The sequence below is a fragment of the Phymastichus coffea genome, unplaced genomic scaffold (genome assembly GCF_024137745.1).
Source record: "Phymastichus coffea isolate CEN01 unplaced genomic scaffold, Cenicafe_Pcof_1.1 PCOF00050, whole genome shotgun sequence".
NCBI classification, from domain to species: Eukaryota; Metazoa; Arthropoda; class Insecta; order Hymenoptera; family Eulophidae; genus Phymastichus; species Phymastichus coffea.
Window position 1 is genome coordinate 318050 of NW_026706861.1, and position 16857 is coordinate 334906.

General features: G+C 41.0%; 2 protein-coding genes across 2 annotated transcripts; both read right to left on the reverse strand.

Moving 5' to 3' along the window:
* Positions 1-9606: 9606 nt before the first annotated feature.
* LOC131665312 (pancreatic lipase-related protein 2-like) lies at positions 9607-12921 on the reverse strand. Its single transcript, XM_058937135.1, has 6 exons — positions 12135-12921; positions 11915-12018; positions 11528-11841; positions 11357-11452; positions 11034-11279; positions 9607-10969 (listed from the first exon to the last, which is right to left on the reverse strand). The coding sequence occupies exons 1-6, from the start codon at positions 12597-12599 to the stop codon at positions 10881-10883; spliced, it is 1314 nt and encodes a 437-aa protein (XP_058793118.1). The 5' UTR covers positions 12600-12921; the 3' UTR covers positions 9607-10880.
* An 865-nt stretch (positions 12922-13786) lies between these two features.
* Positions 13787-15951, reverse strand: LOC131665415 (phospholipase A1-like). Its single transcript, XM_058937292.1, has 6 exons — positions 15463-15951; positions 15258-15361; positions 14857-15158; positions 14292-14387; positions 13956-14213; positions 13787-13881 (listed from the first exon to the last, which is right to left on the reverse strand). Exons 1-6 carry the CDS (start codon positions 15949-15951, stop codon positions 13793-13795), a joined length of 1338 nt encoding a protein of 445 aa, XP_058793275.1. The 3' UTR covers positions 13787-13792.
* Positions 15952-16857: the final 906 nt, after the last annotated feature.

Genomic DNA, 16857 nt, shown 5'->3' on the forward strand with positions numbered 1-16857 from the left:
ATCACCTTTAATTAAAAATTGCAGGAAATCCAATTACTTTCTCTGAAATAAAACAACAAAATCAAGCTTCTACGCAATATTCGCAAAAATAATCATTGTACTGGCATCAAAATATAGATGATCCCCCATCAGCACCGCACAAAACTTTTCAATAAAGCAGCAGGTGCACACAACCAGGGTAATCCCGTATGTCTTCAAAAAAGAAGACGAAGAAGAAGAAGAAGAAGTAGAAGAAGAAGAAGAAAAGAAAGTTCTCGGCAACGTCACCTGCATGCACCGCGTTCCGTATACGAGCAGCACGTTTGGCATATATCGCGTGCAGATAGCGTAATTAACGTGCACGAGCATCTCGCTAATCCGTCACTGCTGCTGTTGCGTCCCCTCTTGGGATTATTCAAATGAAGGGGCGACACGGGCGTCTAATGAGAGATGCACGATCGGCCAAAAAAGCGAAAAACGAAAAAAAAAAGAAACCACGCGGTAAGAAGTTTCGTAACGAGCCTAAGATTTTCGAGAACCAAAAGCGATTGGCGTTTTTGCTGCGTGCGAGGACGGTGTCAACGCACACTTGCACTTGATTCTCGGACAGAGTTGTACAGCCAATGGGAATTTTTGCGGGTATACGCCATCTCGCGCGTGTACCATGGGCAGACCACCCTTGCGCCTTCACCGGCGAGTGTTGCAATGCTGCGCTGGAAAATAATTGCGAGACGAGGCGGCAAAAATACGAGTACAACTCATTTCGCGTGCCCGAAGCGCACCTGAGGCCGATTAATAACGACGCGCATAACTTTTCGCTTCTCTTTACCATTTGCGGCCGATAGAGCATTGAATTTCGCAGGCGCTTTCTCTAATTGAATCTAATGCTTTGTTTCGGCGCTGTATATCGCGTTTCCTTTTCGTTATGCAACGCTCACATCGGCGATGCTCACGACGTTCTCCAGTGTCGGGCTCTGCTACTTTGCGACATCCGTGTAATGGGAAATTCAAGCCGCGCGATGCGTAAACAATCGCGTGCAAGCTCGTATCTGGCGTGAGACGGAAGCGATTTCGGATGGATCGCGTAAGCTTTTGAATTGCAAACGCGTAGCTCGACAAAGAAAGGCGAAAATTCCCGGCGCGGCTCCGCTCAGCCGCGACAAACGCCAGATATACGCGCAGAACAGGAAAGAGTCAGCTGGACTAACTGCGTGCCTCGGGATGATGCATCGCGTCGGCTTGTGGCCCGACGTGCAAGTTGAGGTGCGCATTAGTTCGGCATTGCCTGCGCTGCCCGCTGCGCGCAAATTGGAGCCGCGCAATCACGAGAAAGAGGTGGACGACTCGAACTCGCGAAACCTTGCGCACCCCCGCTTTCGCCTACAGCCCACCGCGGGAGGCCGCGCCGCAACGTAGCGCGGCTTAAGCCTTGTGGTAATAATTATAGCGACGTGGGTGATTTCAGCTGAAGTTGGCGCGAGGCGATTGTTGGCATTTTTTAATTGCGATTGAATCATCTTTTCAAAGGAGTGCAAATTATTATTGCAGTAGAGCACGTTGCCGCGCTATTAGATTAATTGCGACTTGGACTTTTTTACGTTTAACTGACATACATGAGTATGTGTCATTTTTCAGACATAGAGAATAGTTTGAATATTCTCCAGCTAAAAATTGCACTCTGGCATAGGCAGTTGTCATTGCGGATTTCTCGCATTTATCGTTTCGTAGAAAACGCATATAGCTTTGACACGGTAAAGCCAGTCAGTCACTTGAGTATAGGGCAATTTTGCGTTTACGACGAAGGCGCGAGGCCAAAGAGGCTCGCGGGCGCGCGCGAACCTTAAATACAGTCGTGAAGTTGGCTCCAGTCGTCGGGCACCCGCGGCTACTCATCGCCACCCTTCCCTTCTCTCTCTCTCTCTCGCTCTTTCGGTGGATTTATAAAAACGACGACTGAGTAAATGCGAAAGAGCGAAAAGTGAAAGGAAAGATGATGAGGGGGCTCTCGAGGTGGTTTATAAGCGATGTGTGTTTAGATGGAAGCTTCTATCTTGCGCGCTTACTGCCGCGATGAAAGTGCTTATATTTTTGCTTAATTTCGAATGAAATAAAACTTTGATTTTCCATCGAAGGCAATCTTTATATTAATAGCGACGAACATGGAGTACTAAATAGTGTCACTGAAAAATTGTCGAAGTGATATCTCTTGAAAATACGGGAGCATCGGTATCTTAAAAATTATGCGTCCATTAAATCTGAGCGATATTGGTCATTAGTCGAGAACGAGAAAAAGGAGCGTTTATAGCGTGCCAGATTATTTGGAAAGAAAAATAAATCACGAATGATCGTGTTCGAGCCACAGCCTCCCTCGTGCAACATCTGAAAGCGAGCGGTATTAGTAGTACAGTAGAAGCGTATAAACGCGAGTTTTGAAATTGCAGCTCGAAAAAGTTGAACGAGCAACGAAAAAAAGAAAGAAAACAGAGGTCGAAAAAAATACGGCTCGAGGCTGCAGCGGGCACAAGCATTGGTCTCTCGCGTCTAGGTTGCGCGCGTGCGCCCTTTTTGAATTCGGCTGACTCCTTCTCCGGAGAAAAGACGCCTGCACCTGACCGTCAGCAGCAGCAACTCCGAGGGCCCTTCTCTCTCTCTCTCTCTGCAATCAAGCGCACGCGAGCCCTCGAGTGCATTGTCGATGGCCTTCAATTCTGCAGCAGCAGCAGCAACGAATAATACTTCCGATGAGCGAGCGCGCGCGCGTCGGCGTTGTCGATTATGGTGATGATGATGGCCTCGAACCGTCTGTAGGCGCGCGCGCACACATGCGCGCCTGCACGAGTTCGTTGCGCTCCCTCGAGGAAAGGGCAACAACGAAGAAAGGCTTACATTCGATCCGGCTGTTACCCTTTTCCCTTTTTACCCTACCGATCAATGCCTGCGCACCGTTTTACTAATCATATGAGGTTAAACTTTGGCTGCTGCACTACTTGTTTGCGGTGTGTTATTCTGGCCTGTGCCTCCGAAGCCAACACTTTTTTCGGTGATGCTGGTTTTCTGCATACGTGAATTGATCGATTCGACTATGCCTCGCGGTGCCAGCTTGTGCGCGCTATATTTTTTCAATAGTTTCAAGTAAGTGATAATCGTCCGTGCATCCCAATGCTCTTGGCTACACTTGAGATAGAGTATGCAGAATAACGCCAATTTTCTCGCGCTAATTATCCCTGAAATTTTGTAAATTATTCGACGATTCGGAATCAACGTTCGATTTGAAAATTGATTCTAAACAAGGGCTCATCGCCATTATAACAATTCCAAAAGACACGTGCAAAATCCATCTAATTCGCCTAATCTACATATGATCTATATGCGCCCGATGACGAAGAAGAAAGAAGCACATATAAGGCAGAGCGAGCGAGCGAGCGAGGGGTGGCCTGGCGTTTCGTGACCGCCCGGAGTTGCGAAAAAGGCACTTATCGGTGAAACGGCCCATGCAGCTTGCAGATGATAGCCGGCATATGGTTGTGCACTTTCTTTTTGACGCGCGCGCGAGCCTCTTTCTTTTTCTCGGCGCCTCCCTTTTCAAATCTAAAAATTGTTTGCCATTAACTTTGGAAGCGTGTCGATTTCTGCGCGCGCGCGCGCACGAGTGTGTTTCGCCTACGGTCTGTTACACTTACCTTTGTTCTCGCTCTTTCTTCTGCGCGTTGTTCAGGCGGTTTTTTTCGTCGCGAGTTATAGACGCGCGCATAATGCCGTGAGGGAGAAAGACACTTGCTTCTAATTGGATAATTGAGTTAATTAAGTCAATCAAGGCGAAGCGCTCTTTCGTTGACGATGGAAATGCGACGTCTATACGCAGCGCGCATTGCATAAAAATAAATTCGCTTGCATACGAAAACTTGAAGATCTTCATGACATTGGATCGAGTGTGCATGGCGCGTCTTTTAAAGTGCGTCACGAGCGATGCGCAGTTGGAGATGACGCGCACCTGTAATACAAGCCTGCGAGCTCGAGCCGAGCTAATTAATACGTGAAAGTCACATGATCATGAAAGCTACGATGCCGCACGAGACCGATTGAGATTTCGTATCATCGTTAAACGTACTGACTAACTTGAGAGAGTGAGGGATTTCGACGATTTAGCGCTCGGAATTTATGAGGATTTTCTATCTCTTATCGTGGATTCGATCGGATAGTGTTTCTATGAAAATGGCGGAATGATATATTGTAAGGTAAACGCCAAGTGGAAATTATTGTGAAACTGGCTTTTGATTACGACTGTTATGAATTTTAGCTTTTAACATTGCATTTATTGACGCGAACTTCCGTAGCATTTGATCAACATTTATTATTTTCCAACGAAAATAATAAAACCCCTTCGATGTAAAAACTCAAACCATGTTTACTTATTTTGAATATTATAATGTATAATTATATTATATTACATTATAATGTAATATCACGAGCTACTAATTAGAAAATCGCGTAAATTAAAAACCCCAATTGACAAAAGCAGCACCCAAATAAAAAATCCAGCTAAATTTTCCATCGCGCACGGGCACTCTCCTCCAATCTCGTCAACGATTAACCACGAAAGACACGAGCGTTTTTCCCGAGATATCTTCAAAAAGTAGGCGGAATATTAATGTGACGCCAGCGTTAAGCAGCCAATGCTCAGCCGCTCGCCGAGAGTAGTAGTAGTAGAGATGTTTATCTGAATGACGCAGTGCGGGCGCACCTGATATCCATGCTGCCGCTCGTTTTAGACGGCGACGACGATGAAAGAGCCGCTCGTTGATTTTTATGCGCACGTGCTCCATGAAATGCCACGGCGACTTATCGCTTGGAATTATTAACGGTCGACACGGACTTTACCGCCTCACCTGGATGTGACTTATTTATCATTGCGGATTGTTTACTCCGGTCGGCTCTTTTTTTACACTTTGGCGAAGGATTCGAGGAGCTGCTCGGAGTGCGCTCACGTTTATATCGCTGCCTTTAAAATTCAATGGCGTTATCGTTTTAACATCGTCGTATCCAAACTTTTTCTGAACGGACGCATTTGTGCAAGCGCTCATAGCATTCGAACAACTTAACGCAAATTGTTTTATTTTAATAGTTACATACTCCGTAACGTTGCCAGATGAATCTTAAATTCACGTTCGTTACGCGTATTTTATATGGCTATAATATTCGTATAAATAGGCCTTTATCGACGTATTAAATTTAACGTTCATTCTACGATAGCGCTGATGTTCTAATGACGGTATCGAAAGTTCTCGGGATATTCATCCGAAAATATCCCTTTATAGCCTCAACGTGTTCACTCCAATCACGTAAAAATTAACGTACCAACCGCGTCAAAGTTTCAATTGGAAAGAGCGTACATTGAAGTCGTGTGGTGTATTATCAGTTCCTCGGCATCCCGAAAGTTAACTGTTTACCGTCCACGCCACGACATCCGCAAGTTTTCTTTTCCACGAAGCTCGAAAGTATAATGAAATTCTCGCGCGTTTAAGTATACACGCAGTGCGACGCCGATCGTTATTACTCGTCATCCCCTTCCCCTCCTTCGTAAATAAAAAAAAAAAACACCACAGCAATTTTTCAAGGCGCGCATGCATCTGAAACAATCAATAACACACACATACGAGCTGCGCGAATTATATGAACCCATAACCCTTAATTTATGTATATACGGTAAAAAAGGAAAACAGGTGACCGTGAAGACGAAGAAGACGAAGCAGAAGAAGGAGAAGAAGAAGAAGCCGCACGCGCGTACGTTCGCAATTATATCTCCTTACCTTTGCGGTTTTAAACGTTTGCTGCTGCTGCTGCTGCTGCTGTTGCTGCTGCTACTCGATCGCAACGCCCAGATAAGCTAATGCTTATCGTGGGCAGTTGCGTGCCAAGAGCGCGCGGCGGCGAAAGACAGGTCTGCGCGGACGAATTGCACTTCGCCTCGTTGTCGCTGTACGGGTGTCTGCGCGCGCGTGTTTACGGGCTATTACAGGGGTGACTTTGACTTCTGTACACGTGCCCCGTGGGTTGCGCGCGTGCACCGTGATAATTGATCGTTTCCCTTAATTGCTTCTTCGCTCCGCGGTCGGAAGTGCGTTTCACGTGATACGAGACTGTCTGGCCAGTTTTGGACCTGGTCGTTTCGAAGCCGAGTCGCCGCTAATGAGATGCAGAGGCGCGCTCAAGTTAGCGATCTGCAGTCGATCTGTTTCGCAGTCCGATTCTATCTGAATATCGGTATTAGGATTTGCAATCTTCAAAGTGAGCGCTGCAGCTGGCGCTTTCTCAAAGTAGCTCTAACTTGGCGAACCGAGTCTTCTTTTATTTTCGTCAGTTCGATCGCGTTAATACACCTATATACGCCCGTCAATTTAGACGGCTGAGTGAGACAGTACGATTTTTCGCAACGTAACGTAATAGCCGCACGCATAAAAAGAGAAAACATTAATTAGCAAAAGACGATTGATCGACTTATGGCCGTAGCGGCTCCTAATTGCCAAAGCCCCGACAGACCGCACGCGCGCGTACAATGCACTAATTATCAATCGACCAGAGAGAGAAAGGGAGAGAGAGAGAGACGGAGAGAAAAGATGGGCCGATCTCGATAATACATCGTGCGATTTCTTCGGAGCGATAAAACTGCTGGCCTGGCAATCGTTCATTTTCGCGCGGCCTGATGTGTTCCACAAGCAAGCAAGCCTTTAATAATCCGAGAGCGTATGTCGATATTCTTTTTTTCTTTTCTTTCACTCTCGGCTTGTTCTGCACTGCCGGTACTATAACGTATCGATTGAGTTCTGTAATATTGACCTGATTGGTTTTCGGCATTGGTCAAATTCATGAAATCGACTTTCGATTTATTGAAAGTTGTTCTGATTATAATAGTACTATTGAAATTTTGATTCTCGATGAATCTATCGCTTTGGTCGAGTACGAGAATAACGAACAAATTATCGTCAAAAATTGACGGCGCGGTACTCACGAAATAGAAAGTACGTCAATGCGACACATTAGATAAATGCATGACAAATCACACGCTAATGTTCAGCACAGAAAGGCATAAACCAGCACTCGTTCATTACAGCGTGTGCAGTCATCCACCATAACTCACCGAGCAAACTTCTTCCAAATAAATCACACATCGTTGCAATACGCGTAAAAACGACAAATGAATTCACACGAGCGACGCATATTAGCACTGGTATCCTCGGTCAATATCGCCTACACTGTGTTTGAAAAAGTGAATACGTACAACGTCCAAGGTGGAAAGTATACTCGAGGCATCGTCTACGCAGACAGATGTTGCGCACGTACACGCGTCGTGTATGTGCTTTGGCTCGCTCTCGGTTGGTGGTAAATTCCTTAGGTTGAGGGAGCTGCTCGCACTCCACGGCAATACCTCCCACATGGCGCAAAAGTGCGCGAGCGCCGGTGATGGATAACCAAGGTCGAGCACTGTTTGCTCCTCGTGTATCCTACACTTGTACCGCTGCTCCTCGCGCTCGCGCCGGTTAGGCCCGAGTTGAAATTCGGGCGCGCGAACGTGACAACGGCGGCCCGGCAGCGAGAGCGCAAAGCCTCGCGACACTCGCGCGCATCGTGCGGCGAGTGGTGCAGCGGGAATACCGTCCTCTTCCGACCTTGCTCGTTCCTCTCTCATGGCCGCGCGCGCGCACCGCGTGTCTTATGGAAATATAACGATTAACTCGCGCTTGTTCGCTTTTATTACATGCGCACCGTGTAACTATTATATACAAAGACAACGCGCCAAAGGTAGATTGTGTAACCGATAAAACGCTCGCGTCGAGCGATCACAGTATATCATATTATCATATATCGCAATTCGTTTTAATCGTCGTTATAATGCTCGCGGGGTAGCTCGCTTGTATGATGAGTTTATAGAATGTTTTGTCTGCATCGCCAGTGAGTTATCAGCTGTTGCTTCGTTGTTGCTCAACGGATGCGATTGCGTTCATTTTTCTTCGCCCGGTGGCCCGGAAGTATAGCATTTCCCGACTGCCGCTCGGTCGGTAACATTCTTTTTTCGGCCTCGTTAGTACACGGCCCATGGCCGCGATATTAGCAAGCCCGTGGCGCACGTTTGTCAATTTACACGCGCTATGGACTTGCCAATACTTTCGCAGCCTTGGCTTGTAATCTACTATTTTGCTTTCCGTACGATTTATTGTGTTAGTACAAGGTAAAGATTTACCTAACGTCAAGCCATATCATTACTTTTCACTGTTTACACTTTTCTAGATAAGACTTTGAAATTTTTATGTTTTACTTTTCAAGTAAACGCACGTGTTCACATTAGCGGCTCATCGAGTGCAACGCATTGTCCATTAAGTGCGTTAAGTTAATCCACCAAAACGCTTATTTACGATAACTTTACAAGTATATCGGCGATACTTACGATTCGATAGGAAGTCACGTACCCAAATGAAAGATTTGTAGGATTAAAAGCTTGAAAACAATCATAACAAAGTCCGTACAACCTACTTGGATAAAAAGAAACGTTAAGGTTTTTCTCCTCAGCGGCATAGTTTTAATTGAGTTTTATACGGTATTCCTCGTCGACGGACATAAATTGAAAATCAGCGTCCCTGTGATAACAATTCAAACAGGCGCGGAATTAGCGCTATCAGCAAACCCGATCAGCTGCGGGCAAACGAGCTTCGGAAAAAAAGGAAAAAAAAAGGAACGCTGTTAATTTTTGTCCGATTCCAAGCACAACTCTCATCGTAGATATCAATCGTTCGGTCTGCGCGATAGTGCGCCTATGTTGTTCACGCAGACAGACACACATCGGCCTAACGGTTCCCGATCGATTTATCGTCGCGTACCGTGGCAAATTGAAAGAGCTCGCTCGCCCGATATTAATAATGCATGCGCTTGGCGTTTGATCCTCCCACTATCATTCGTATCTATTATTTCGAGTCACGACGAGAGCCAATTAAAGCGCAGTGATTGTGCGTTCGGGAATTCTCGCTTCGGCCGTCTGGCCATCGATGGGATTCGACGTCGCCATACGTTCGAGCGAATGCTCACTTGGCCGCGTGAGCAATTGCCCAGCAGGCGCTCAACCGCATTAGGTGCGATTCGATGCGACCAATTAATCGAGCACGGCTCTGGCTACCTGCACTCGCGCAGCCTCTTTCATCAAAGATTCCTCAGAAAAGTAAGGAAAAAATTACATTGCCAACTGAAAAACCATGCGTGCCGTTTCCTAATCAACGCGCAAATAGCCGCGCACGCGTCAAAAGGTCGGAATGGGTCCGGCCACGCGATCGCAATTATCCGGCCGTCGATTCGCGGTCATCGGACAGGCAATTCCCCTTGTAAGCTCGTATCGTCGATATATATAAAAAGTTTGCATGCCGCTGCTGCTGGAAGGTAAGTACAGCTCTCGCTCTTTCTCTCCCGACTGGCTTTTGGTTTTGTAGTTTTGTATGTGTGTGCGTGCGTGTGTGTGTATGCCGGTAGCCTTTTCGTATTACTTGATATAGCCTTGTACCTGCGCGGCTGACTAGAAAATTACGTGAAATAATGTTTTTATACTTATGCTGTAAAGTTTACAGGAATAAACAACGACTTGGGTGGTGCAGCTGCGATGGATTTTATTACGAACTACGAACTACACTTCAGGTTTATAGGAGAGAAGCTGGAATGGACAGGGAGCGACATGGAGATTTGTGTACGCGCGTAGATTGCTGCGATAATAATTCGGTCAGCAATTAAAGCCAATTATGAACTATGTCAGGCAATTTGCCTGGCGCGCGATCTCTGGCTTCTGAAATTTCGAAGCGTTTCAACGTTTACTAATAATCACAGTTTAGCATCTTGAATAAGTTAATTATTTACATGTAATTTATACGAATTTAATGAGCACTTGGTGCACGCAACGTAACTTCAATGAACAGCTAGGCCCTAAATTTCTATGCAACAATAACGCATAAGAATATCACACGGAATCATAAGGCTTGTTTCTTACGTCAGCTCGCAATCGACATGCGTCGCGCGGTCAAACAGCAACGAGCAATTTTCACTTTAAACTTTCGCAACGCATACACACGACATTACCCGCACCGCGAACGCGGCGGCGCTCGCGGATAAATCGCGGTGATTGACGTGGCGCGCACGCGCCACGTGAAACGCGAGCGATCTCTCTCCGCGTGCACGCAAACGCTGCTTTCTCTCTCTCTCTCTCTCTCTCTCGCTTCAAACACTTTGCGCAACTTATAACACCCACGCAACAAACAGTCGTGACACTTGCGTTTAATTGCCAAAGGATTTACAGCTCGTAAAGAGCCGACGTATACACATACAACTCGAAAGCCTAACGTTTCTGTCGTGGCGCGCAACAGGTTGGACGCTTTTCGTGATTTGTTGCGGCGCCGCGAGACTGCTTGATGGGTTATCTTATTTTCCAGGGCTTTTCAAAGAAACGTATTTTCGAGGATTAGGCGCGTTATTAATGCTTTTGTTACGTTGCTGAATTTCATTGGCAATAAACGCGCTCGCACGAGCGATGGAGTGCGGCGTGTCTAACGACAACAAATATCTGACGCAATGGTGAAATGACATTGATTGTAGTAGAAGAGACAAAGAATGCTCGAGCTATCTTGCACGAGTTTTAGTTAAATTGCTCTGTCCTTCGATACAGTATCTGCGGGCTCCTGACGCTTGGAAACATACGCAAAATATACTTTGAGCAAACGTTAACATTAATTACTGAGATTCATTGACCGTTGTCATTTGAAAGACAACCTTACAAGTAAATCTATCTTACGAAAGTAATACGCCGTTATTCTAGGTTATCTCTGAAAATTTCTTTAATCATAAATTACTAAAATTACGTCCTCTGCATCGCTGCGCTATGATTCGGCACTGGTTTTGCACGATAATTTTCTTTTCGTATGATCCATGATTTCTTTCACTTCCTTTTTTGCTTCCGGGCCGATAACTACAGAAACATTTTATGACGAATATGGTATATTTTAGCTTCACTTTAATTAAATTAAACTTACAGCAGTAAGGCTGCGTCTTTCCAGTAATCGTCAAAAATGTACCATTGAAAATGTAATTCTCAGCGTTTATTCCCATCTCGACACATTTTTTGTCCTTACAATCAACTTCAAAAAGTACATCATATCTTTCGTAATTTAAGTCCCACTCTTGAGCCCAAAATCTACAACTACGTCTAACTTCTGACATGATCGAGTCGATAAAATACATGTAAGATCTGCCATGACTACAGATTGTTTTTGCAATTTCTGTAAGAGTAAAAAAATTATACTACAAAAGCCAACATTATTTTATCATGTTAATAGTTAAATAACAATCATCTTACTTTCAATTGGTAATGGTAGATAAGTCCATATAGAGGTAGCCGACAAACCACAACCAGGTTGGACTTTTCCACCATTTGGGTAAAAGTCAACATCGCCTATAACACAAGACAAGGAAAAATTAAATAATGTTCTCCACTGTTGTCGAGAGAAATAAAAAAAGGTATCCGTACCTAAAGGATGTGGCATACCAAGCCCAAGTTTAGCCAATACACGTCCATTAGTATGAATGATATCAACGAACGGCGCGTCATCCTGATTCAAACGCAACGACGGATCGGAATTGATAAAGCACGGCTGAGCTGGATCAAGTCCAGTGATTCGCTGGACGAGCCATTTATTCTGTCGCTTCTTCATTTCTTTAGCAGCATAGCCACAAATATGAGCGCCCAAACTGTGACCAATGAGATGCAACGAGCCAAACGTATCAGAAATTGTGTTTACTTCGTTATACTCGATGACTGAATCGACAAGTTGTCCGAAAAATCTGTGGATATCGAAAGAAGATTATAGATCTTGTTTGTTTTGATGGATTTTGACAGTGTGCCACTTATACTTACGTAGCGATTTGATCTCCGACCGTGCGAGTATTTACCGCTGCTTTGTAGTAATTCCACGTGTTACTGCCATCACTCCAGTCGACAACAAAAATATTCACATCGTCCTAAAAAAATGAATTCATTATTTTTTTAATCATAAGTATTCAATTAAAATTATTTTAGAAAAACAAAAGAAAACGTACGAATAACTTTTATAACAAAATAATGTTTCAAAACGTACCCATTTCAGAAAAGCCTTCTTCATATCTTCAATCCATTTTTCATCTCCGTTGGCGAGAAATCCATGGACAATCATTATGGTCCTTCGTGTGATATTAAAATCAACACCAGTCAAATCGAATGCTGTCAAATGCGACATGGCCACCCTTTCTGGCATATTTCTCGAAGACGCATAAAATTTGACTTTCTGCGTAAACATTGAAGTTCCATTAGCATTGTTCTTCAAAAAGAAATCCAAAGCTCTAGCAAAATGTCTTCCAAGTCCAAAACAATCTAATGCCTTTTTTGATAGCGATCTTCTTCCTTTATATATATTTTGATCGAGTTTAAATAAATCCTCCCGGCAAGTTGCATTGTTTTCCACATCTCTAACTTGAATGTTTTCGCGACCAGCTTTGGATTCTTGTAACAGTAAGAGAGTCAAACAGCAGAAAACTGCCGAGGAAGCCAGGAAACGTGGTTTCATTTTTGACGCAGCGTCCACGACGATAAGATTTCAACTAAATCCGAAGAAACTGGAACTAGCGATATGTACGTGTGCACGCGCACGTGTGTGTGTATAATATATATAAATATATATAACAGTATGAATGTACACACGGTTGACATACAATACTGTCAGAAGACGCTTTAATTGGAAATTGGAATTTCATGTATTAATATGTACGCGACACTGGCATGAAATCTAATACAAGACGATTCTGGCTCATGACTCGTATTGTAGACTTTGTTTTATTGAAATTTTCCGATATTCTCCAAACCGCGAATAATATTTAACTTACAATTGGATTTTCACTTGTCACTATACTATTTACTATACGCTACATACAACATGAAATTTGATTTTCTTAATATCATAAATATAACACTTAAAACTCGCAACAACACGAGCCTTTGTTTGCACTTAATTACTCATTTGATCCCGCATACTTATATATATATGATACTAGACTTATTAAGAATATAACATAACATATTGAATTCTATTCACGTTGACATTCTTAGTAAACATGAAGAAGCTATGTCATTCCTTTAAACGGCAGGGTTCATTTCACATCGGGTGTAAACTAATTTTTTCATTTTATTTATTTGATATAATGCTTTTTTATTGTATACAAAAAATAAAAAACTATTTTCTTAAAAAATGATATATTATCTGATATTATTTATTTCTATGGAAAAATTAATAAAAGATTAATTGGCATATAATATTGCGTAAGATATAGTCACATATTTTATCATTTTTTAATAATAAGCAAAATCTTAAACTTATGTTTCTCTCAAATATCTAATTATTACTTCAATAAAATTTTATGTGAAATACTTTACCATTTTTTTAATAAATACTATTTTATATTTCTTGTTCAATTAAAAAAAATTAAAGTATGTTAGTAGTTACGTTAAATAAACAAAGATAAAAAATTCGTGTAGAATCAAATCCTCGAGAATCGTTATCTATACGAAACGAACACGGTTGTTTAAACTATCAAATATTGATAACATTCAATGTCACATTGTTTCAATGTCATGTCTTGTAATCAAATGGCATATTTGATGTAGTATAATAAAATAGTATGTTTTTTATATTTATTCATTGCTTTTATTAAAAAATTTAATTCTTACAAAAACTTTTATTTTGTTCCAAAGTATAGTTAATATCTAACTTATTTGATGAATATAATCATCTGTTGTAGTAATCTTCCTTTCAATGTTTTCCACCACTTCATCAATTGCATATTTGCTCACATCTAAAAAATAATAAAATTTGTTAACATCTGAAACTATTATTTTCTGATTGATTAAAAAAAGCGTTGAAATTTACTGCAAAATGGCGATGAACTTGTAGTCACAGTAAAAAACGTGCCATTGTGATGATACTTTTCCGCGTTTATTCCCATTTCAATGCACTCGTGATGCATTTTATCCACGTTACATTCACGTAATGATAAGTTCTGAAGACCCACAAATGACATATCCCATTCGCGCGCCCAAAACGTACAATTATTCTCAACTGCTATATATATCGATTCGATAAAGTATATTTGGGATCTCCCATGACTACATACAGTTTTCTTAATTTCTGGAATTAATATCATTCGAATAATTATCTATGTTGTTCTGTCTCGCAAAAATTATTGAATGAACTTGATTACCGTACCCTTGATAACTGCTGGTAAAAAATTCCAAAAAGATGATTCAGCGAGAATACATCCAGGTTGAACTCTCCCACCGTTCGGATAAAAATCAACATGACCTAAATGTGAATCAATAAATCAATTAAACAAGTCATTAAGCTAATTATTAAAATGAAGTGCATGTCTTTTTTGTAAAATTTAATAAGAAGATATCTCGCAAATATTTACAAAATTTTAATAAATAAATTGTTGACAAATAAGTACATTGTCGTTATTCAACAAAAGACACTGCGTGCCTACAGAACGGTATGAAATTGTAGATATCAAAAGTACGAAATTCATTGAAAATCCGTAGATGTCGAAACTTTATCAATAAAGCTTTTACAAAATATGGAAATTTTAAACTTCGTTTACTCAGACAGAAAGTAAACTTGCGACATAGCACTTGATTAAGTATAGAACAGTTTATACATCATAGTAATGTGCTAATAATGACTTAACTAATTTATGTACGTGACCGTGTTTTATTGAATCAATAAAAGCAGCGCACACGTATCTAGATTGTTTTACAACATAAAGATATTATACCTAGAGGATAAGGTAGACCAAGACCCATTTTTCTTAAAATTCTTCCATTCGTGTGAATTACGTCGACGAAGTAAGCATCTGATTTGTCGAGACGTAGCGACAGATCTGAGTAACGAAAGCATGGCTGTGCTGGATCCAACCCTGTGATCCGATAAACTGGCCATTGATTTCCCCGGAGTTTTAACTCATGAGATGTGTAGCCACAAATGTGGGCACCTAAACTATGACCGATTAGGTGAAGTGGACCCCATTCACTTGCTTCTACGTTTTCAATAACGTCGTCTATTATCTGGTTTATGAAACTGAAAAAATAAACAATGTATGCATATTTATAACTTCATATAAAAAAGTAAGTTGATAAATTCGTAAAAAAATTAAAATTCAGATATCAAGAAACTGACGTTGCAATTTGATCTCCGACAGTTTTTGTGTTTACGGCTGCTTTTAAATAATTCCATGTACTGGCACCGTCGCTCCAATCGACAACGAAAACATTTAAATCACCCTGTGGTCATCGAGTTGTAAAATTAATTTTTTTTATAAAATGGATTTTTAAATGATATTTTTAAATAAAAGTGTGTAAAAATAATAATCATCGTTAATTACCCAAGACAATAATGCTTGTTCCATATCTATAACCCATTGTTCATCTGCGTCGGCAAAAAATCCATGAACGATGAAAACCGTTCTTTTAGTAATATCAAAATCGGTTTCTTCTATTGAAAAAGTTTGTCCGCATTGTATAAGTTTTCTTTCTGGCCGACTTCTCGTACGTGAATAAAACAACACTTTCATAGCTTCTGTACCATTCGACTCATTTCTCAAAAATGAGTCCATCCAATTCGCTAATTTACGACCCAATCCAAAACAATTCAACGATATTTTTTGTTTACTCATTATCTCAGTATCGTTTATTTTCTCAAGTTTAGTAAAAAATTGATTACTATCGTACGCATCTTCAAATTTATCATCACTTTCGCAATGTCTACATTCAGAACCAGTTTCCGCATCTTCGAACACTTCTGATTCTTCTCTGTCGTAGCACTTTACGCTTGAATAAGAAGCCAAACACAATAATATTATTATGAATTTCATCCTCATAAAGACCACTTCACTTACATGTATCTCAAACTGTCAATACATAAAAAAATACATTCATTTTTACTTATATATAGACTTTGAATTTGATATGATGACATAATTTGATAAATAATTAATGTCAAGATCGCGTTGTTCTATTTGCTTTTGTACTTTAACAAAACGATATGAGAACGTCATTTAAAAATCATCATGATAAGTAATATGATTGAATGTCAGGTAATGACAAACTTGACATGTTCCAATAAAGCTAAGCAAGGAATTAACTATACTACTATGGATATTACATATATGTATTGTTTGATCAAAAATAGAAACAAATACCAATAGTTTGCATCTGAAATCCATCTCTTAAATCTTTTTTAACTGAAAATACAATGAAATTATATGAGAAATAAAAATAAAGTAATGATATATGATTTCATGCGGGTTAATATACGTAAATGTACAGCATAAATATCTCTATAAGCAGTTTTACAAACTAAAAATGTATAACTGTTTATAATATCAGCATTGTTAAATTGAAATACACAGGCTTCCAAGAAATTATTTATTTTGAACATTTATGTTATAGGAATTGAATCGTAAGCACATAATTTTTTAGTGAAATCATTGATCATCGATGAAAAGAAAAACAAAAGAACAAAAAAACCAGTTTCGAAATTTGTCTAAACTATAAAGTGTTTCACTTCCTTACTTTTACAGTCTTGATGCGTAATATTGCACACGTGTTTCGCATTAACCTGTCCTCAAGAACGCCCAATTATGACAGTACACCTGTGCAACTAACAGTATAAACATTTTTTACGTTTACATCTTGTCCCAGTTGAATAAATAATCATTTCTTTCTTGTATTGTAAACGATGACGTAATAGATTGAGAGTCTCAAAAATAAAGCAGTTA